Raw genomic sequence first — 22,090 nt, 5'->3', positions numbered from 1 at the left:
GCAGGCCGACCCTCTATCCACTGAGCAAAACTGGCTAGGACAGGCTTGGCCTCATCTTAAGGTCTCCTGGCCCGGTGGCTCCTGCTGGGACCAGGGACTTTCCATGCGGCCAGGCACTCTTTGCTGAGGAGGCGGCAACAGGAATGAGAGCCTCGGCTGTCCCCTCCGTGGGAGCGCTCATGGCCGGCCGGCCGCCGGGATGAGGCAGGCGAGGCTCCTGCTTCCACTTCGCGGGAAAGGAAAAGAACCCTCCGAGAGCTGGCCTCGGAGGGGCTGCCACCCCCTCTCGCCCACCAGGCTGCAGGCCTGCGTGCCTGGGAGCTGGTCTGGGGGCAGGGCCTGGGCCCGGTGCCTGGGGCCTGGGGTAGGGCCTGGCACACGGTGGGTGCTCAGTAAGTATTCGTTGAGTCAGAGCCTCCAGGATCCCCGAGAGGCGGTGATCGCCTGGGTGGCAACAGGAGGTGAGTCCAGAATGAGGCTGTCACTCCTGTGCCACCTCCTCTCTGCTCCGGGGCATGGCAGGTGGAAGGATGGGCAGGAACAGGGCTGGCGGCAGGAAGTGCGGGCAGTGGAGATGGTGGCGGAGGCGGGGGGCTGAGTGGGGTGGGCAGGGCCTCTGGAGGAGGACGGGGCTGAGTCCTGGAGCTTTCTTGTGGCCGCCCAGACTCACCGGAGACAGGAGGGGCCCAGGCCAGAGGGTCCGAAGAATAGGGGGCAGGGAGGGCCTCCCATCACTCCCCTCCCCCCCAAACTCTCCCTCTTCACCCTCCTGCATGCTTTCTCCATTCTCCTTCTGCGCCCCCCCCAATCTCTGTGCCTGAGGCGCCCCATCCTACCTCTCCCTCCTGCCTCTTTTTAATATAGTTTATTGATTTTGTACAGAGAGGAAGGGAGAGAGATAGAGAGTTAGAAATATCGATGAGAGAGAGTCATCGATCAGTCGCCTCCTGCACACCCCCTACTGGGGATATGCCCGCAACCAAGGTACATGCCCTTGACCGGAATCGAACCCGGGTCCCTTCAGTCCCCAAGCCGACGCTCTATCCACTGAGCCAAACCGGTTTTGGCTCTTGGCCAATTTCTAACTCTCAGAATTCTCCTCGGGTCTCTCTAGGAACCCCTGTCTCTGACGTGCATACCTTGGCTCCCTCCCAGCAGTACCTACTGGAGCCAGGATTGGACTCATTTTTTAAAATTTATCATCATTATCATTATTATTATTATTATTATTTTAAAAATGTATTTTATTGATTTTTTACAGAGAAGAAGGAAGAGAGAGAGAGAGAGAGAGAGAGAGAGAGAGCTAGAAACGTCGATGAGAGAGAATCATCGATCAGCTGCCTCTTGCACACCACCTACTGGGGATGTGCCCCGCAACCAAGGTACATGCCCTTGACCAGAATCGAACCCGGGACCTTTCAGTCCACAGACCGACGCTCTACCACTGAGCCAAACCGGTTTTGCCATTATTATTAGTTTTATTTTTAAATCCTTACAGGCGGATATGATGGGATAACCCCTATCTCTGACTCCTTCGCCTCAGACTAAGACTTCCACCTGGACCCTTCCCCTCTCTCTGCCTCAGTCTCCCCCGCCCCGCCCCTCTGCCCCCAGCAGCCTGCGCCCCTTCTCCCCGCCGCTGGGCCTCCGCGGCGTCTCCCCTCCGTCCCGCCGCATTGATCCGCCGGGCGTGGCGCGGGCATCCCGGAGCCGGGCCGCGCGTGGGCCTCGGGGCGGGGGAGGGGGTTCCGGGAGGCTCAGCCCCGGAGGGAGGCGCGCCCGCCGCCCGCCGCCCCGCGCAGACCCCGCGCCACTCGCCCGACGGGGCGCCCGGGCCTTGTCTGCGGCGGAGCGGAGGGCCGGCGGGGGCGCTGTCCCCGGAGGGAGGGCCGGCGGGGGCGCTGTCCCCGGAGGGAGGGCCGGCGGGGGCGCTGTCCCCGGAGGGAGGGCCGGCGGGGGCGCTGTCCCCGGAGGGAGGGCCGGCGGGGGCGCTGTCCCCGGAGGGAGGGCCGGCGGGGGCGCTGTCCCCGGAGGGAGGGCCGGCGGGGGGCGCTGTCCCCGGAGGGAGGGCCGGCGGGGGCGCTGTCCCCGGAGGGAGGGCCGGCGGGGGGCGCTGTCCCGGGCACGCGGTTGCATCCTTGAAGCCGCCCTGGCGGCCGCACCCCGCCTCCTCCGCAGCCGTCCAGCCTCTGTGCGCCCGAAGCCCAGACCGGCCTGCGAGGACGGGGCGGGAGACACCCGGGCCCGGCGGGAGGACGGAGCCGCCCCGAGGGAGGAAGGGCTCGGGGGCCCAGGGCTGAGGAAGCCGCGGGGGCGCGGGGGGCCCCGGGGAGAGGGCGCGGGGGGCGAAGGAGGAACAAGTGCGATGCCGCGTGGGGAGCGCGCCGGGGCGGCCGGGGCCGGGGAGGAGCGGGAGCGGGTCCCGCAGGCGGCGGGGAGGCCGGGGCCGGGGTGCGGAGCCCCAGGCAGACGGACGAGGGATGCAGGGCCCCTCCCGCCGCCAGGCCGGGCGCACGGGGCGGCGGGATCCGGGGAAGGGGGTCCAGGGGAGGGGGTCCGGGGGAGGGGGATCCACATTCTTCCCTTCCTCCCTCCGCTCACCCGCCGATCGATGCCGCGAGGGCCGCCCCCTCCGGTCCCCCTCCCCCGGCCCCCCTCCCCGTCCCCCCGCTAATATGGTTTTAATGAGTTCGCGGGGGGCGGCGGGCGGCGCGGGGGGGACAAATCTCTCCTCCAGGGCGAGGGCAGAGATCCTCTAACGTGTGAAAGAAAGACGGGCTTTCACGGCCCCAAAAAATGTATTTCCCCGCGGACAATGGGCTCCTTTCTGCGCCTCCCGGGCCGGCGGGCGGGGAGCGGGGAGGTGCGAGCCTGGACCACACCCGCCCCGCGCCCCTCCGCCGGAGAGCCCCCCAACACCCTCCGCCAGGGTGCCCCCCCAGACACCCCCTCCGCCAGGGTGCCCCCCGACACCCCCTCCGCCAGGGTGCCCCCAACACCCCCTCCGCCAGGGTGCCCCCCCAGACACCCCCTCCGCCAGGGTGCCCCCCCAGACACCCCCTCCGCCAGGGTGCCCCCCAACACCCCCTCCGCCAGGGTGCCCCCCCAGACACCCCCTCCACCAGGGTGCCCCCCGACACCCCCTCCGCCAGGGTGCCCCCAACACCCCCTCCGCCAGGGTGCCCCCCCAGACACCCCCTCCGCCAGGGTGCCCCCCCAGACACCCCCTCCGCCAGGGTGCCCCCCGACACCCCCTCCGCCAGGGTGCCCCCCAGACACCCCCTCCGCCAGGGTGCCCCCCAACACCCTCCGCCAGGGTGCCCCCCCAGACACCCCCTCCGCCAGGGTGCCCCCCAACACCCCCCTCCGCCAGGATGCCCCCCAGACACCCCCTCCGCCAGGGTGCCCCCCGACACCCCCTCCGCCGGAGTGCCCTCGAACATCCCCCCGCCAGGGTCCCCCCAACACTCCCTTCACCGGAGTGCCCCCAACACCCGCCCCCCCCCGCCAGGGTGCCCCCCAGATACCCCGCGGAGGCGCTCCCCAGACCGGGGCGCACAGGCGGGATGGTCAGCGCCCTCGGGTCCGGCCGCGCGGCCCGGAGCCGGGGTGCGGCCCTCCGTCCTGGGGGAGCAGGAGGGCTCCGGGGCTCGGCGGCCCGCGTCCTCCCCGCGCTCCGCTCCGCGCGGGGCAACAGGTAGCGATCCCCGTCGGTCCGGGCGGCCGCGGGCCCTGAGCTCCTCCTCACCTGCCGGGGCGCACCCCCGGGCTGCCTGCGCCCCACCCCGCACCCCAATCCGCAGGCCCGTCACCCCCCTCGGCCCCTCGGCCCCTCGGCCGCTCTCCGCTCCGGGGGCGCGGCGGGCGGGAGGGACAGGCCGCGGGGTGACCTCCGAGGGGCCGCGGCCGATCGATTGGTTCTGCCGGAGCCCGGGCCGCGAACGGGCCGCGGGATAAAGATGTTCTCGGCGGCGAGGGGCCGGGCGGGGGGCGGCCATTCACTCCGCCCGGCCCCTGGGGAAACGGCCCGAAGAAAGGGGCCGAAAGGGGCCGGGCCTATTCAGCCTTCGAGCGGCCACAAAGGCCGATATGCTGGGGCCTCTCTATTAACGCCATGAATACTGAGGAGCCGGCGGCGGGCGGGGCGGGCGGCCTGGAGCTCCGGCCCGCAGCGGAGGGGCTTCCGGGCCGCGCACCGGCCTCGGGGAGAGCGATCGGGCTCGTCCGCGGAGAACCCCGAAGGCCGCCTTCTCGGCCAGGGGAGAGGAAAACACAAGGTCCTTGGCTCCCAGTTTCCAGGCGCCCTGAGACGGGGCGCTCCCTGTGAGGCTCCCTCCGGGGCGCATCCAGGCGGCCAGGGCAGAGCTGAGCTCCCGGCCGAGGCTATTCTGGGCTCTGCGTCCACCCGGCCCCCAACACCGCCCCCTGGGCTTGTGGGTCCCCCTGGGTTTGTGGATCTCCCTGGGTCTGTGGGTCCCCCTGGGGTTGTGGATCCCCCTGGGCTTGTGGGTCCCCCTGGGTTTGTGGATCTCCCTGGGTTTGTGGATCTCCCTGGGGTTGTGGGTCCCCCTGGGGTTGTGGGTCCCCTGGGTTTGTGGGTCCCCCTGGGTCTGTGGGTCCCCCTGGGTCTGTGGGTCCCCCTGGGGTTGTGGGTCCCCCTGGGGTTGTGGGTCCCCCTGGGTTTGTGGATCTCCCTGGGGTTGTGGGTCTCCGGAAGAGGAACAGGGCTCCCTGGCGCTCGGAGCGCTCAATCCTTTCTGACCCCTCGGTGGGTTAGGACCCAGAGGGCTTTTCTCAGTGGGGTGCGGTCTGGGGTTGGCAGCATCCTCAGGGCCTGCGGGGAGGAGGTCACCTGACCCCAAGGCAGCCCGGGCGAGAGGAGCCTCATCCACACAGTGCGGCCCGCACCGCCTGGGCCTCCGGGGGCCGAGGCTGGCGCGGCCCCGGCAGCGCTCCCCGCAGCCGGCTCCTCGGCCGCGGGCGCAGCTCCTCCGCCGCCGCGTCTCCGCAGAAGTCAAGTCCTGGGCGCCGAGGAGACTCCCGTGCCAGCCCCTCGGCTGAGCCGGAGCCGCGGGGACTCGCCGGAGGCGGCTCGAAGGGACCCTAACGGGCCGCGCTCTCTCCGCAGCGCTGCCCTCTGCTGGGCAGGCCCGGAGGCCGCGCCTTCCGCCCGGTGCTCCCTCCCAGGACCAGCCTCCGTGGCTCTGGGCCCGGGTCTAAAAGCCGGAGGTTGCCCACGTCCTAGCCTCCCGCCATGGGCCCGGGGTGTCGGAGGTCCCTGGCCAGAGCCCAGCGTGCAGAGGCTGGGGTCCGGGCCGGGGGTGTGAGGATGGCTCAGTGCAGGCCCGGCCCGTGGTGGAGGGGCTCCTTGCCCAGGGGCCTGAGGACAACCACCCGCTCCCGGGGGAAGGCCTGTCCCCCTGCCTCCCCACCCGTTTCCACCCCGCGGAGTAGCCTCGGAGCCGGCTTCCTCCAGCGAACCCATCCGTTCTCGGAATCTGAAATCCTGCCGCGGGGATGGGGGGGGGGGCTCTGCAGGTTGGGGGAGGCGTCGCCATGCCTTCCCCCTGGTCTGGCACTGGGTTGGGGGCCAGAAGCGAACCCCAGGAGCCAGCAGCGCCTGTGGGAAGCCGTGGCCTGCCCGCCTTGGCTGTGGGCTCAGCTACTGCGACCCGGAGAGGCCGAGAGAGAGGCTGCTGCCGGCGCTCAGGTGCCTGGGAGCCTCGGAGCAGAGAGCCTCGTGGCGGGGCGGGGGCAGAGGAGCAGGGAGGAAGGGGAGAAGATGGAGGATGGAGGAGAAAGAGAGGGAGAAGGCAGGAAGGGAGGAGTGCAGGGGTGCATCGAGTTTCCCAAGATCTGGACTGAGCGAAGCAGCCAGGAGGCCTGAGTATGGAGCCCAGTGCACACGGCCGGGCCGGGCCAGGGAGGGCTGTGAGCTCGGAGGACAGGCTCTGGGGCACGGCTGCTCCCGCCAGTGCGGTCCACGGCACCCTTTCCACCCGCCTGCCCAGTACCCGCTGGAAAGCCTTTTGCGAGCAACCCCCATGTCCGTCTGCCCCTCCGCACCCCCCTCCCCCGCCCCCACATCCATGTCATCACGGCCGGCCCGGCCCGGACAGGACTGCAGCGGCTCAGGCCGCCTCTTCCCGGATGGTTCACCCCGACTGTGAGCGGCGGCAGAGCGATCGGAGCGCCCGTTTGAGGCGAAGCGCTCGAAGATCCATCAGCGTGGGGCCTGCAGGCTCTGGGGCGACTGCACAGCCCAGGACGGGATGCCCGGAGCCCCAGGTCCGCCGAGGAGCTGAGGACCTGTCCGGGCCCGGCGGATGGTGAGCCCGGCCGGCCGAGGCCAGCTCCCCTCCTGCCCAGCAGCCTCTGGGGTCCGAGTCTCTGAACTTGGCTGAGCCCCCTCCCCGGCTCCTCGCCGTCCTCTCGCAGCCTCCCTCCCCGCCCGGCTTCCCGAGGGGAGAGGAGGAGGAGGAAGAGGAGGCGGGGGAGGAAGGGCCGGGAGGGGCGGGAGGAGCGAATGGGGAGCCGTGGTGGCGAAGGCTCCTGAGCCGGCGGGTACGGCGAGTGTCCTCCGACGTCAGGGCGTCATTAATAACCAATTAGGAGGGTCACCGGCGTCTTATAAAGGCGCCGAGGGTTTGCCAAGACCGAGACCGACCGGGCCGAGTGCAGGAGGCGAGCGCACGTCCGAGAGCCCCGGCCGCCCTGGTCCTCCGCCGCCGCCCGCCGCCCGCCTCCCGCACCCGCACCCACCCGCACCCGCACCCGCCCGCACCCACCCGCCTCCGTTCCCCCCGTCCCCGCCGCCCCTCCATCTCCGCTGCTCCCCCTCCATCTCCGCTGCTCCCCCTCCACCTCCGCTGCTCTCCCTCCATCTCCCTGCCTCTCCGCCTGGCTCCCCGCGTCCCCCTTCCTCCCCGCCGCCCCCTCGCCGCCCTCCCGCACCTCCTCCCTCCCCGCTCCCCTGCTGCCGCCTCCAGCCCCGCGGCCGCTCCCCTCGCCCCTCCGCGCCCCCCTCGCCCCGCGCATCTTCCCGTCCGCCGGGCCGTCGGTCCGTGCCCGGCGCCGGCGCGCCCCGGGCCGCCCATGATGGGCTCCGTGCTCCCGGCGGAGGCCCTGGTGCTCAAGACGGGGCTGAAGGCGCCGGGGCTGGCGCTGGCCGAGGTCATCACCTCCGACATCCTGCACAGCTTCCTGTACGGCCGCTGGCGCAACGTGCTGGGCGAGCAGCTCTTCGAGGACAAGAGCCACCACGCCGGCCCCAGGACGGCCTTCACCGCCGAGGTCCTGGCGCAGTCCTTCTCGGGCGGTGAGTGCGCCGTCGGGCCGGCGGCCGGGCCCCTCCTCCAGGGAAGGACCCTCCCCTGCGACGCGCGGGCCGCGGCGGGGCCCGGAGGCGGGGAAGCGGCGCGGGTCCGGGTGCCTCGGTTTCCCAGAAGCCGAACCCCGAGCCGGGCCCCGGCGGGGCGGGACGGGGCGGAGGACGGCTCCCCGCCGCGCCGCTCCGAGAGGGACCGGGAGCGGACCGCGGCGCCCGCGCCCCTGCCCGCCCCGCGCCCCTCGGAGCCGGCGGGCTCCCGGCGGTGAAAGCCTTACGAGGCGTGTAATAGCACTTGACTCGAGAAGAAGGGGCTTTAAATTCATTTGGTTAACTTGGGCTTGACCCGCGAAAGTTCCCACTTAAACCGGGCGCTTTTTTTTTTTTTTATTAAAAGGCGGCGGGGGCGGGGGCGGGCGCCTCGGAGGAGGGCAGCGAAAGAGGAGGAAAGTTCTTTTCTTCAGGATGTCTCAAGTTCCCCCGCTCATTCATCACCGGCACCATCTCCCTCCCGGCGCTGGCGCCCGCTCCCCCCGGCTCCGTTCCTCCTTAACTCGCCGTGCAGCCTAATTCCCCTCCATTCACGCCCCGTCAACCATCTAATCCCCCCGCTTTGTCCGGGGGATTCCTCGGCCCCTTTTAAACAAGTCCGCTCCGCGCGGAGCCGCGATTTACTGCTACAGCATTCTTCCCGGGCTAATGAATTTGGAATTAGCCATTTCTGGCGGATGGGGCCCGGTGAATGCGGCCGCGTTAACGGCGTGACAAATCGCCGCCGCCGCGCCGCGCCCGGCCCGGTCCCCGCTCCCCGGCCGGGCTCCCCGCTCCCCGCCGGCTCCCCGCTCCCCGCCGGCTCCCCGCCGGCTCCCCGCTCCCCGCCACCGGCTCCGGCATTTTCCCAGGTCGCTTAGGGGGGCGTCTTGTCAGACACGGAGGCCGCCCTGTGCGCCTCCCATTCCCACAGCGGCTGCCAGGCCCGGTCCCCGCCCCCCCCCCCCCCCATTCCTCTCCCAGGGACGGCGGGGCGCCCCAGCTCTTCCAGGCCGGGACAGGCCACGACTTCAGGGCTCGCCCGGGTTCGGGAGCCGCCCTCCCCGGCGCCCCGGATTCTGGATGGATGCTGGGTGCGCCCTGCCCGGGTCACACGGGGAGTGATGCGCCCCGAGCGTTTCTCTGGAGCCGCCTTGGCCCCCTCGCAGGCCGAGGTCTGTGCCCAGCGCTGCCGGCCCGTCCCGGGGAAGGGCCTCCCGCACCGGCAGGAGTCGGAGCTCCGGACCGCACCCCGGTGCGCCGAAGCGCAGGGAGCTCGCAGCGCAGGGAGCTCCGCGGGGTGACGAGGCGGGGGTGGGGGATGTCGGGGCGGAAGAACACAAACCCGGACTTGGGCGAACAGTGCCGGCTGGGTTGGCTCCTCCGGGGAGCTGGCCTTCGTTTGCCCACGTGTGGGACCACTCGCTGCATCGGTTCAGTGTTCTCACACTTTCCCGGGGTGCGGGCAGGGGGAAAGATGGGTGCTCTGAGACTTCGCGAAGAGACTAAATAAAACAACAACACACGCACACACAAAAATAAGACAAAACTAGAAATAAGCCCAAAGCACCGCTTCCAAGGGCGCGGAGGGTGCCAGGCTTGCAAACTGCGCGCGGCCTCCCCGCACCGCTCTGTTCCCTCCCGGTCCCCGTCCCCGCACCCGGGGAGTGGCCCGGCGGCTGGGGCGGGCGGGAAGGGCCCCGGGCGCTGAGACCCTGTCCCTGTCCCCTGTCCGCCCCGCGGCCACAGAGGTGCAGAAGCTGTCCAGCCTGGTGCTGCCGGCCGAGGTGATCATCGCGCAGAGCTCCATCCCCGGCGAGGGCCTCGGCATCTTCTCCAAGACATGGATCAAGGCCGGCACCGAGATGGGCCCCTTCACGGGCCGCGTCATCGCCCCCGAGCACGTCGACATCTGCAAGAACAACAACCTCATGTGGGAGGTAAGGGGGGGAGGGAGAAGCGCGGGGGGGGGGGGGGAGGGGAAGGCAAGAGGGGGGGTGCGGGGTGGCGCGCGGCGGCAGAGGGGGGGAATCTCCAGCCGCCCAGCAGCTGCTTCTGCCCTGGTTGGGAGCTGCAGCCCTGCGGCTCCTCAAGGCAGGACCCTATGCCGCTGGATCCCCCCAACCCGCCCAGTCAGCTTCCCCCTCTCCCCCCACCTCCAAATCCGACCCTCTTTCCTCTGGCCACGTCTATGGAGCATGCCTGCTGTGGGCTCACTTCACAGAAGAGGCACTGAGACCCGGCTTGCCCAGGGCCCATGCAGACTGGGAGCCTTCTCCTCATCATCTGCGTTTCCCCCCACCCCTCCTCACCTCCCTCCTCCCCCCCGCTGGAGGCACAAGCCGGGGTTACTTTTTCTCCTCGCTGCTGGGTCAGAAAGTTGGGGTGCAGATTGAGGTCCCTGGCAGCTCTCCCCGGGCCAGGTGCCACGGGTGAGCCAGCCTCGCCACTCTGGGCTCCCATGTGCCCTCTGGGGTGTGGCCAGCGCCTTCCGCTGCTTTGGGGAACCCTCTCCATCCCCCGCGGGGTGCTTCTTTGTTTCACCCGAGACCCCGGGAGACCCCTTTCTAATGGGGATGGGGAGGACATGGCAGCCGGAAGGAGCCTGTGGCCCCTAGAGATGAACTCCCCACTGGCCACTCCTGGCCAGCTGGCCTCAGGCAAGTGCCGCTCGGAGCTTATCTTTTCTCAGCGGAAAACTGAGATGGGAAGAGCCGTCCACTTCCTGGGGCCGCTGTGGGGCGGGGAGAGAGCGCGCCTGGCCTGGCGCCTGGGCTGGACACAGGTGGCACACCTGCCAGCGCGCTGCCTCACCTGGTCCCCACGCCCCTGTGCCAGGTGTTCAATGAGGATGGCACGGTGCGCTACTTCATCGACGCCAGCCAGGAGGACCACCGCAGCTGGATGACCTACATCAAGTGCGCACGGAACGAGCAGGAGCAGAACCTGGAGGTGGTCCAGATCGGCACCAGCATCTTCTACAAGGCCATCGAGGTGAGCGCGTGCTGCCGCGGAGGGAGCCAGGAGCAGCTGGGTGCAGGGCATGGGGCATGGGGCAGGGGGCAGGGGCAGCTGTGCTTGAGGTCTGCGCGGAGGGGCGCTGACAGCAGCCCAGCGGCCGCCCAGGATGTAGGGCTGAGGCTATGCACCCCGGTCTCCAGGAGTATGACCCCCAGGCACGCTTTCTGCCACAGATCGGGAAGGACGGGACTTTGGATGTGATGCCGGTGGGAATGTCATGAGCACCTCAGCAGTGAGGTCCCCGGGCAGCTGCTGAGGGTGTCCTGGGGTTCAGAAGCCATAGCAACACCGAGAGCCAGACAGGAAGGCAGCCCAGGGCGAGCGTGCGTGCGGGCGGGAGAGGGGCTGTGTCTGCAGCGGCTCAGCGGTGTGTTGCCCCTCATTCTGCGTGTGTGCGTGGGACTCTGATGACATGGAGGTCACCATCTAGTCTCAGCCGTCACATAGCGGTCGCTCCGGGTGTCAGGCTTCTCCTGGCGGCAGTGCCGCATTATCCCGCCTAATCCTCACGTATTTAACCCACACGGGGGCGGCTGCGGCTGCTGCAGTTTACAGACACGGGGACTGGATCGCAGTCGGCGGCAGGCAGACGCAGGAGCTCTCACAGGGCATCGGGCTTCATGCCTGCGGTGGCGGAGCTCCTCTGTCAGAGGAGAGAGAAAGGGGGAGCAGCAGGCAGATAAATATCACTTCCCATGGTCCTGTGGGGGGGCTGGGGGGCTAAGCCGGGCTCAGGGCATGAGACAGTTCAAGAAGGTGGGAGAAAGAGATGCTTGGGCAGCTGCAGAGGAGCTCACAGTGTTCGGGGAGGAGCTAATGGAGAGCTGAGTGGTGGTGGCCAAGCAGGGCCACCCTGCCGGGACCTTCCTGGGCTGTGTTCCTCGGCAGGAAATTCTCTCAGCATCTGGCCCAGGACAGCCTGGTGCCTGGCCTCCCATCGGCGCAGGTGGCAGGTTGTCGGGGAGCACTGTTCAAGGGTGATGGGGTTGTTTGCCCCCACTTTTCCGGCCCTCCTGCTTCTGCTTGCAGGTGGGGAGAGGGACAGTGCCCCTTAGGTGGGGCTGGGCTTGGCTGAGCGCCCCCAGAGTCCAGGAGTGACTTCTTATTAGACTGTGCTCCCTTTCCTCTTCCCCCCCTCCCCAACGACTCAGGTCCCTAAGTTCTTCCAAGGCCCAAGGGGCATTGGGGCCTAGAAGCTTCTGGAATTGAGGTCCGGTTGTCCCTGAATAGCCAGGCCTCAGGGAATGACCAGAATGGGTTTGCTCGGTGCAGCCGGGGAGTGGGCCCCAGCTGGGGGGTGTGGGGAGCCCTGGGAGGACAGGAGGTGGACGACAGGAAGGTGAGCTATCCTACCCGGGGCCCAGTGAGGTGGGGCGGGGGAGGCAGTGTGACGGGCCAGGTGGCCAGGCCCAGGACAGAGGAGGTTCTTGTGAGCATCCAGGGGGCTAACACCCTGAGAGAGCAGACCTCCTGGAATCAGCCTCAGGGGTGGCCGAACCCCACTTCTGATAGAAAGTACCCTTCCAGATCCTCTCCCCTCGCCCCCTCACACACGCACCCTCACATGTGTACCCGGCTACCCAGCCATCCAGACTCAGATGCGCCTGGGACCCACACCCACACCATCCCCCCCCCCCCCCCGCATAGACCGGCACACGCACCCAGGAGGCCGATGGGGCGCCTGGGTGGTTCTGGCAGACGGCTTCTGGCTCGGGCAGACACGGGGGCTAGTCTCAGCTCGCTGTGCCCCGTCTCCTCTTGCGAGCCGGAAGCTGCCCGGAGCCAGGACATGTTAATAGACATTTATTCAGGGTCAGAGGGCCGGCGGCCCAAGAACTCTGCAAGGAGGGGCCTGGGTGGTATGAGCGTTTGAAAAAGCCACCCACATTCGATCAGGAGTAGTGTAAGCTGGTAAGAGAAGCTCAGGGAGAAGTCCCATCATTTATGATATTGGTAGCTGGATAGCACGCTTGGCCAGGAACGCTCTAACTTCTGCAAAGACGGACCTAGTTGAAGGAGAGGCAAAGAAACAGAGAACATCACCCATGTTATTTTCATTAGGTTTGACTTTTTACGAGAGAGAGAGAGAGAGAGAGAGAGAGAGAGAGCGCTTAATTTATTGTTCCACTTAGTTATGAATTCATTGGTTGATTCTTGTGTGTGCCCTGACTGGGGATTGAACCCGAAACCTTAGCGTATCAGGATGGACGTTCCAACGGAGCACCCCAGCCAGGGCTTCCTCATCTTATCTTGACTGCGTGAAGCTGGGCACACTTTTCCGTGGGGACAGTCTCCTCAGATTGTGTTGTAATGTCCAATTTCACCCACCAGACCATGTGAGCGTGTGGGTGTGTGTGGCCATCGTGCTGCGGGTCCGAGGCCTCAGCTCACGGGACACGGTGCGCCCAGACCTCTCCCAGACGCCCCTGGGGGAGCCGGCTCTTTGTTCTGGGCCCGCGTGCAAGTTACCCCAGGAGAGAGGCCCCTGCGTGATCGGCTTCCTCCATCTTCCTGTCACTCAGGACTATTTATATTTCCTAACGGTAACCCATTACGTGCCAAAGACAAATAAATAAGAAGGAAGATCTTTATTCAATAAGTGGGATATACTGCTGCCGCTCCACAGTTTTCAGCCGTCTGCACGGAGACCAGGGTGGGCTTGTCCAGGCCAGCGGGCCCGCAGAGAGCCGAGAGCGAGAGTGCCCAGGCCTTTCGGCATCTGGCTTATCTCCTGGCATGTCATCCTTGCACATGGCGACCAGGAAGAATTTCCTATAACCTCAGTGCCTACAGTGACACTTCTAGAAAGTTCCCAGCCCATGGCAAATGGGAGCTCGGTGTTGAATGAATACTTCTTTCTGTAGGGGAGGGGGGCTGAGCTGAAAGGGGACACACATGGACCCAGTTTTCCCAGGAAAACACCCACCTCATCCTCTGGAAGCAAGGTCTTTGACTCCAAAACGCAGCACAAGGAGAGGACGTGGGAATAAGAGACGGCGAGGTGTTTTGGATTCGGGAATGAGGGAGAGAATTCCGTCTTTCCCCGCCCGTTTTCTGACAAGTTCCTGGCCCTGAAACGTGGGCTTGTCTTTTGCTACTTTCCTTCTCATCTCAGGCAGCTGAGCTTTCCCCCTGGAGTGCATGGCCCCCCTCTCCTTCCTTTGGCCCCGGGTGGGTGGGTGGGGTACGCTCGGTTTCCCTCCGACCTTGTTCACCGATGGGTGCAGGTAAGGCGCTCTGATTACTAATGAGCAGCGTCAATGACACTGTGAGTCTTTACCGCGTGCCGGCGCCTTGCTAAGGCTTAGCAGCTTTTTTAGAAATAGAATCCTCTCCACCCCATGAGGTGCTCTCCATCGCTCTCCCCATTTCAATGACGATGGAAGTGGGGTTCCGGGAGACTGAGGGAGGTTGCTGGGCTGTGATTGGAGTCCAGGCCTGTCGGACCCCAGAGCCGAGCCTTCGGCCGCCACGGGGCCTCCCTGGCCACTATCTATTTGCTGGAGCTCTATTAATTGGCGTGTCAGGACATCTGTGGTACAATGGAAATTGATATCCGCCCAGATGACACCGAGATCCTTCTAGACCCGGGCTTCTGCGCCGCCTGGGGCAGGGAGGGCAGCAGAGCCCCAGGGAGCATGTTCAATAGTGTGGCGAGAATTTGTACTAGGCAAACAAACCCCAAGCCCCGTCATTTCAGTTTATAAAAATTCAGAAACGGAAACGGGGCGGGACAAACCTTGTGGGCTGGTGGAGGAGGGAAGGAAGCATGAGCTGAGAGATGGTGCCATTTGTCCACGGAAGTCTCAGGCACTGATATCCCGCCCTCCCCTCCGGTCCGGGTGATGGGCGTGGGACTCGGTTGCTCTGGGAACTGTGTGGTTGACTGCATGTCCCCAGCCAGTCCCTGCTCCCAGGAAAGTGAAGGAGCGGCTGGTTCTGGTCCTCTGAGCCCCAGGGAGAGGCTGGCTGGGCCAGGCTGGAGGGTTGGACTTAAAGGAACAGCACGAGTGAGGGGACGCGGGGGCCTGCAGGCTGTGGCTGGTCCTTGCTCTCAGGCCGGCAGCTGGCGGGAGCTCGGGGCCTCCAGACAATGGGACCAGGATCTCAGGAGGAGGCTGCCTGGAGCAGCAGAGACCAGACGTGCAGACCAGGGCGGCTGCCGGCTTCCAGGGCTCAGTTCCGGGTCTGTGCCGGCCAGGCTGCCTTCCCCTCCCCGTGGGGCTCAGAGGGCCGGTGGCTGCTTGCTGTCTGGGGCTGTGCGTGATTCTCAATTCCAGTAGGTTCTTCTTAACAGATTCTCTTTCTTTAAAAAAAAAAATATATATATTTTTTGTATAAAAATAGAATGAGAGCGGCTCATTTTTTAAAAGATCAGATGCGTCATGTGGAAAATGGAAATCACTCTGCCCATCACGCTGCTCCCCAGGAACCCAAATCAGCGTTTGTTAATTGTCTCAAAATGACAGGCCCCTCGCCACCAGAACCCGCAGTGACTGGCATCCGGCGGGGGGAGGCTGGCTGCTCCTTCTCGCCGTTAGGTGTTTGCACAGTTTTGTCTATGGTCCGCATCACTGTTTTAACCTTATAATTAATTTCAGTAAAACCACTTGGAGTACATTTTAAAGATTGATCTTAGAGAAAGCGGGGGGGGGGGGGGGGGGACATCGATCCTGAATGGCTCACGGGAAGACTCATCCAGCTGCAACCAACTGAGCCACACCGGCCAGGGCCCATTTAAAAAATATATATATGCCGAAACCGGTTTGGCTCAATAGATAGAGAGTCAGCTTGGGGACTGGAAGGTCCCGGGTTCGATTCCGGTCAAGGGCATGTACCTTGGTTGCGGGCATATCCCCAGTAGGGGGTGTGCAAGAGGCAGCTGATCGATGACTCTCTCTCATCGATGATTCTAACTCTCTATCTCTCTCCCTTTCTCTCTGTACAAAATCAATAAAATATATTTAAAAAATATATATATATATATTTTTTTAATTCATTTTGTACAGAGAGGAAGGGACAGGGATAGAGAGTTAGAAACATGGATCAGCGGCCTCCTGCACACCTCCCACTGGGGATGTGCCCGCAACCAAGGTACATGCCCTTGACCGGAATCGAACCTGGGACCCTTCAGTACTCAGGCCGACGCTCTATCCACGGAGCCACACCGGTCAGGGCAGGGCCCATTTTTATACATGTGAAAAATGTTAGTACATAAACGCCTCACGGTTGTATTGAAACAGTTAACACTGAAGCTCTGGAATAATAATTTTCAAGTTTTGTGCAGTCTCAGAGTTCTTGGCTCCGCAGTCATCACCCCCCTTTTCGTTGTTACGTTTAATGAATAATTCTTACTGTCAATGAAGAGGAAAAGGCCGGCTGAGTGAGCCTGGAGGTGGAGCCGCAGCTCAGGCTCAGGGTGACATCCCGGGGGAGGGAGGGTTGGAGGGTGGCTTGCTGAGCCTCTCACCCCTTCTCTGCGGGAAGCAGTGGGGGCCAGCCTGCGGTCCTGTCAGACGGTGAAGGCAAAGCCACGGCCACGTGGGGCTTTAACGGCGCCCGGTGCCATGCTGCCAGCTCTGCGGCGGCTCCTGCGGGACTCCCACGCGCCTGAGATCCTGCCAGCTTCTCTGTGAGGCTGGCGAGCTCGGGAGTGGGGGTGCGGGGTGGGGGTGGGGGTCACAGCAAGCTCTCCTGGGTATCGATCGCGTAAAGAGCTTTGTGTGCCTGGCTCCTCTGCACCCCGACAAGCACCCAGTTATGGCGGAGGAAACCGAGGCCCAGAGCCTTGCCCGAGGTCACATGCTCAGCAGCGGGGGAGCCTGAGGGGACCCCAACATGACTGAGCTGGGAGCCTGAAGGAAGAGGCAGGCCAGGCTGTCTGACGGGGGCTGGTCGCTGTACAAAATCCACGCTGGATACAGGTCAGTCCATCTGAGAGTTGCAGCCAGGCGTTGGGGCAATATTGCAGCTGACATACAACCAGAGTCCTGAAGTTGGGGGGCCTCAGAGACCCCAGTTCCCGCATTTGAGGCAAAGTGGCTTCTGCAAGGTCACCCAGGGCCCTCAAAACGGACGTCCCATGTGCGCAGTCTCGTGGTGAGTGGCTTCCCTCACAGTGAGTTTATTTGGAATATTTTAGTTCCGTCCTCCGGTTTTCCAAGGGCTTACAAAGCCCCCCTCCTCGCCGCCCTTTTCCAGCGGGGCCTCTAGGTCTGGCCCGCTGGGCCTCCCGGACAGTGGCCACGGCTGTGAACGGCCAGAGAGGCCTCCAGAACTTTCGCTGTGGTTCCTGCTTTCTGTGAGGCTCCACCTACTTGTCAGTGGGTTCAGACTGCACTTGGTTCTTCCATATTCCGCACCGCGCCCCCCCCCCCCCCCCCCCGCGCCTGTTCTCAGCGCTCACTTTCCCCCAGGCTCCAGGCCATGTGCTCTGGGCCCGGGGCTGGCTGAGAAGGGCACATGACCCCTGGCTGCGTCTTGGAGGGGGGGTGTGCTCGCACCCGCACTTCCTTCTTCCACCTGCTGCTCCCCGAGTCCCTCTGCTTCCGGGAACAGGCTGGCTGTGCTGCCTGAGAGTCTTTGGCCTCCGACCAGAGGGAGGAGGTGTGCGGGACAGCAGGCTCACAGTATGATGGGGACTGCGGGCCAGAACCGCATGGAAGGGTGGGCCCTCGCTGTGACCACAGAGGAACGGGAGGGCCTGCACGGCTGACATCAGACACCCCTAAATGAATCCATCAGATCTAAACGGCCAGGGCCCTGGCTGGTGTGGCTCAGTTGGCTGAGTGTTGTCCTGTGCACCAGAAGGTCACGGGTTCGATTACAGATCAGAGCACATGCCCAGGTTGCAGGCTTGATCCCTGGCTGGAGTGCATGTGGGAGGCAACCAGTATCATTTCTCTTCCTCCTTTCCTTTCGCTATAAAAATTTTTCAATAAAAAACATTTTTTTTTTTTTATTTAAAAAAAGATGACCTACCAGGAAAACAAACCAGCTGCTGCCTGGGTTTCCATCTTTCTCTGGAGAGATCAGAGGGACCCGGGGTGGGTGCAGGCTCAGGAGGGTGATGGGCCGTCCCCTCTCTCATTTGAGCCTGATGGCTCCCCTCTCGGCAGTAGGACTGGGGGCCCCTTGAGATACCCCGGAGGGTGGTGTGTATGGTCAGCTCCACTCAGGAGCTGGCGCCCAAAGCTCCCTGGATTAGCACTGTGAGTCCTCCTCCTGGCGGCCACTCCCCGGGCAGGTGCTCCCACTGCGAGTCCTCCCTCCGGCGGCCACTCCCCGGGCAGGTGCTCCCACTGCGAGTCCTCCTCCTGGCGGCCACTCCCCGGGCAGGTGCTCCCCGGGAGCAGAGAGCCTGTGCTGTCTCTGGCACTGAATGCCAGAGGCCAGGACACGGCCAGGGGAGTTCGTGTAAGGCTGCGCGGCCCAGTGCCTCCCCCGGTGGCAGGAACCGGGAGGTGCTTTGGTGCACGGAGCCACACAGCCTGTGATCCAGGAGGATGCCTGTGGTGTGCTGCTGCCTTGGGGTGCTTTGGATGAGAGCTGTTTCCATTTGAGAGCATTATGGGGCAGGGGTACCCCGCAACGCAGGCTCCTTGGGAACATCCAGCTCTGCCCTCAGACTTGAGGGCTGGCTGACTGTTCTCCTCACCCCCACGTAAGAAATGGAGTCTTCTAACTTGGGGTGCCCGTCACATCTGCTGCTGTTGTGTTGCCATCCGCTTGGGGGCGCTTGGGAGTCTGGGAGGCAGCGCGTTCCCAGCAGATGCGGCAGTGTGCAGAGCCCTCTCTCTCTTCCTCTCTCTCACGCACACGCACACGCACACGCACACGCACATGCCACCGCCTCCCTGACCGCCTCTGGCCTCCTTCTCACAGATGATCCCTCCGGACCAGGAGCTGCTGGTGTGGTACGGGAACTCGCACAACACCTTCCTCGGGATCCCCGGGGTGCCCGGGCTGGAGGAGGAGCAGAAAAAGAACAAGCACGGTAGGTCTGCTCCACCAGGCCGCCATGACAGGGACCCCGGAGCCATGCGTGTGTGTGTGTGTGTGTGTGTGTGTGTGTCCGCCATGACAGGGACCCCGGAGCCATGCGTGTGTGTGTGTGTGTGTGTGTGTGTGTGTCCACCATGACAGGGACCCCGGAGCCATGCGTGTGTGTGTGTGTGTGTGTCCGCCATGACAGGGACCCCAGAGCCGTGTGTGTGTGTGTGTGTGTGGTGTGTATGTGGTGTGTGTGCGTGATGTGGTGTGATGGGGAGGCACCTGGCTCAGCATCAAGCACCACTGAGCACAGGGGACCTACTGGGTGGAGGAGGCCAATGCCTCCGGAGCCACGCCCTTGGCCCAGGCATGGTGAGAGGCGTCTGCTTTCTGGCCGGAATGGAGGCAGCTGGCTTGGCAGGAGGAGTGAGGGGCCAGGCTTCTGTGCCATCCTGGGAATGGCTCTGTGACTCAGTTTCCCCATCTTTAGAGGAAGGGGGTTGGGTAAGGTGATCTCTAAGCTCCCTCCGGGCCCTGAGGCTCTGGCCCAGCCTGGCACTGCGTGGTGCTCAGTGTGAGCCTGTGGGAAGGCGGTGAGCAGTTGCCTCATGTGTTGGAGGGCCGCTGACCTATTCTGTTTTGGGCTAAACGTTTATCCCCGGGATCCTCAGGAAATCCTTGTGAGCTCTGATGCCCCTTATTTCTAGAGGATGCACCTGAGGCTCCTGAACGCTGCTCACTGAGCCTTCCCCTGCAGCTGACAGTCACTCCTCTAGTCCTCGGCGCTCAGGGCGGCGCTGCTGGTATTGCTCTGAGGGGGAAAGTGAGCGCAGTTCCTGGCACACAGGAGGCTCAGGAAACGTTTGTGGGGACAGTAAATGAAAGGAGTTTTTCTTGGGGGGAGGGGAGGGGTTATAATAGTCACTTCCACTTATGGAGGGCTACCATGGGCAGGCACTTGGCACACCTGGGGGCAGGCAGGTAAGTGCTCAGCACAGAGTAGCCTTCAGCTTTTGGTGATCGTCTCCTCTGGTCCTGCAGAGCCCCCCGAGGGGCAGCAGGCTCCCTTTTACAGATGGGAAAGTTGAGGTTTGGTGGGGCCGAGTCACTAAGTCTCCGAGTCTCACAGTGTGTCCTGGAGCCCAGCTCCTGCCTGACCCCAAGCCAGGCCCCTCGCTCCCCCTCCCAGCCCCGGCCCGGGCTCCCCATCAGCTGCCCGAGAACCATCCCGTTGGAGGTGGGCGATCCCGGGAGCACCGCGCGCGTGGGGAGCGTGGGTGCTGGGCGCTGGCCGCGGGTTCTAACGAGGCCTCTCTCTCTGCCGCTGTCTCTCCCCCCTCTCCCCGCGGCCAGAGGACTTCCACCCCGCGGACTCGGCGGGCCCCGCGGGCCGCATGCGCTGCGTCATCTGCCACCGCGGCTTCAACTCGCGCAGCAACCTGCGCTCGCACATGCGCATCCACACGCTGGACAAGCCGTTCGTGTGCCGCTTCTGCAACCGCCGCTTCAGCCAGTCGTCCACGCTGCGCAACCACGTGCGCCTGCACACGGGCGAGCGGCCCTACAAGTGCCAGGTGTGCCAGAGCGCCTACTCGCAGCTGGCCGGCCTGCGCGCCCACCAGAAGAGCGCGCGCCACCGGCCGCCCGGCGCCGCGCCCGCGCCCGCGCTGCCCGCGCCCGCGCCCGCGCTCCCGCTGCCGCACCCGCACCCGCCCGCGCTCGCCGCCGCCGCCGCGCACCACCTGCCGGCCATGGTGCTGTGAGCGCCGCCCGCCCTCCCACCGCCCCTCCGCCGGGCCCGCAGGGCCGGTGCGCTCCCGCCGGGAGCCCCGGGCTCGCCGGTCGCCCGCTGTGCGGATGGGGACGCCGGGGTGAGGTTTTCTCCCCCGAGACCAGCCAGGGGCTGCAGCCCCCAAGCCCGGTCCGACTCCCCAGCCTCCCTCCTCCGATCGAGCCGCGCGTCCGAGCCGGATCCCCCCTCGTGGGCGGCGGGAGAAGGGACTGCGAGTCCCCGAGGGCCCCAGAGGGGAAGGGACCCCGACCTCCGCGCCCAGAGCTGCGTGCCTCTCCCCGCCCTGCCTCTGGGGACTGCTGTCCTGCAGGGTCCGCAGGCACCGGAGAGGATGGCCGCCCGAGGAGGCCCGCAGAGGCCCGCACTGCCCTTGAGGGGGACCGAGGGGAGGATGGGGTCACTTTTAAGACACTTTCCTCCTCCAACCCCCACGCGGCCCCCGGAGGAGAGTGAGGCAAACGGAAAGCCACTGTGGGACCCGGGAAAGACTCTGCCCCTCTGGGCCTCAGTTTCCCCTTCCTCTATTTATAAAATGAGAGAATTGGACCGAGGCCCCCCCCCCCCCCCTTCAGCCCTGGCATCATGGTTGGGAAAGGGAAGTTTTCCTGTTCGTCCTCGCCACACTCCAGCGAGAGGAGGGCAGGCTGGCCGAGCGGAATGGGAGTGTGTGTGTGTGGGGGTGCCCACCCTGCCGCCCACACTCTCCCTTGCTCCTTCCCGTTTCCCCCCAGCTCGGCCCTGAGCGCCCTCTGGTGTCCTCTCTCCCACCCTCCAGGCATTTCCCGGTGTTTCCGTAGGGCGTTTTGTAAGATACAGAAACTATAATAATATTAATGAAAAGTATAAAATGTATAGAGTTTTCAAGAAACTGTGTTCTACTTCCAGAAAATGGTCACTTTAACGTTGTAAATACTTACCTGAAATGTTATTTACAAAACTGTGGTATATATTATTTGATTGTATATGTATAACTGTAAATACCTTTGTACCTCTCTTGTATTCTAAAATAAAAATTACTTGGAGCATTTATCACTTAGCATCTGAACGGGCTGGCACTTTTGTCTACATGAAGAGGGAGTATGGGGAGTGCCTGGAAGCTGGCGAGGGATTGTGCCATCTCTAAGGAAAAATCTGTTGCAAATGGGGTGTCGGCTCGCAAAGAGATGGCCACAGTGCAAAGCCACCCGCCTCCAGATTGATTCCACGACACCTCAGAAGGGGCTGGGTTGACTCCTACTTTCCAGCTGACTCAAATATAGGTCCCATTTAATCACTTCCCCAAAATTTTTACTTACTTTTTTTTTTTTTTCTATTTTCATGGACAACTTGAAGGAATTCAAGCAGCCAGGAGTGGGGGTGGGGGTAAGATGGGCACCATGTGCCCTCCCAATGCATAGAATTCCCAAGCGCTCAGACACCCACTTCGGACTTCCTTGGGGAGGACCCAGGAGCAGAGGGGCCATCGATGCAGGGCCAGGCCCTGGCTCCACCCTCCAGGGCAGGTGTGACCGGGCAGTGTGCGTTCACACCTGTGTTCCAGTACACGCCAGCCATGGCTACTGGCGTCCTCTAGCCCAGTGTTTCCCAACCTTCTCTCATGATGAGAATCACCTGGTGGAGTTGTTAAAACACAGATTCCTGAATCCCAACTAAGAAGTGCTAAACTAGGATTTTTGGGAACATATAGGTAAAATTGTATACTTAACTAGTGCTCTAAGACAGATGTTATATACAGAGCACTAAGTTAGGTATGCAATTTTACCTATATGTTCCCAAAAATCCTAGTTTAGCACTTCTTAGTTGGGATTCAGGAATCTGTGCTTTAACAACTCCACCAGGTGATTCTCATCATGAGAGAAGGTTGGGAAACACTGCTCTAGCCATACGTGTGCGCACATATACACACACAACTGCAGACGCTGAATGCA

At 64.2% G+C, this 22,090-nt stretch overlaps 1 protein-coding gene across 1 annotated transcript; it reads left to right on the top strand.

Moving 5' to 3' along the window:
• Positions 1-7,095: 7,095 nt before the first annotated feature.
• PRDM12 (PR/SET domain 12) lies at positions 7,096-20,133 on the top strand (the record flags this gene model as incomplete). Its single annotated transcript, XM_084898141.1, has 5 exons — positions 7,096-7,318; positions 9,107-9,297; positions 10,196-10,351; positions 18,263-18,374; positions 19,724-20,133. 5 exons carry the CDS (start codon positions 7,096-7,098, stop codon positions 20,131-20,133), a joined length of 1,092 nt encoding a protein of 363 aa, XP_084754267.1.
• Between the last annotated feature and the right edge of the window lie 1,957 nt (positions 20,134-22,090).

The sequence above is a fragment of the Pipistrellus hanaki genome (assembly GCF_964339955.1).
Source record: "Pipistrellus hanaki genome assembly, chromosome: 11".
In the NCBI taxonomy this organism is placed as follows: Eukaryota; Metazoa; Chordata; class Mammalia; order Chiroptera; family Vespertilionidae; genus Pipistrellus; species Pipistrellus hanaki.
Note: the sequence above shows the minus strand (reverse complement) of the source record. Positions and strands in the feature narration are given on the sequence as shown.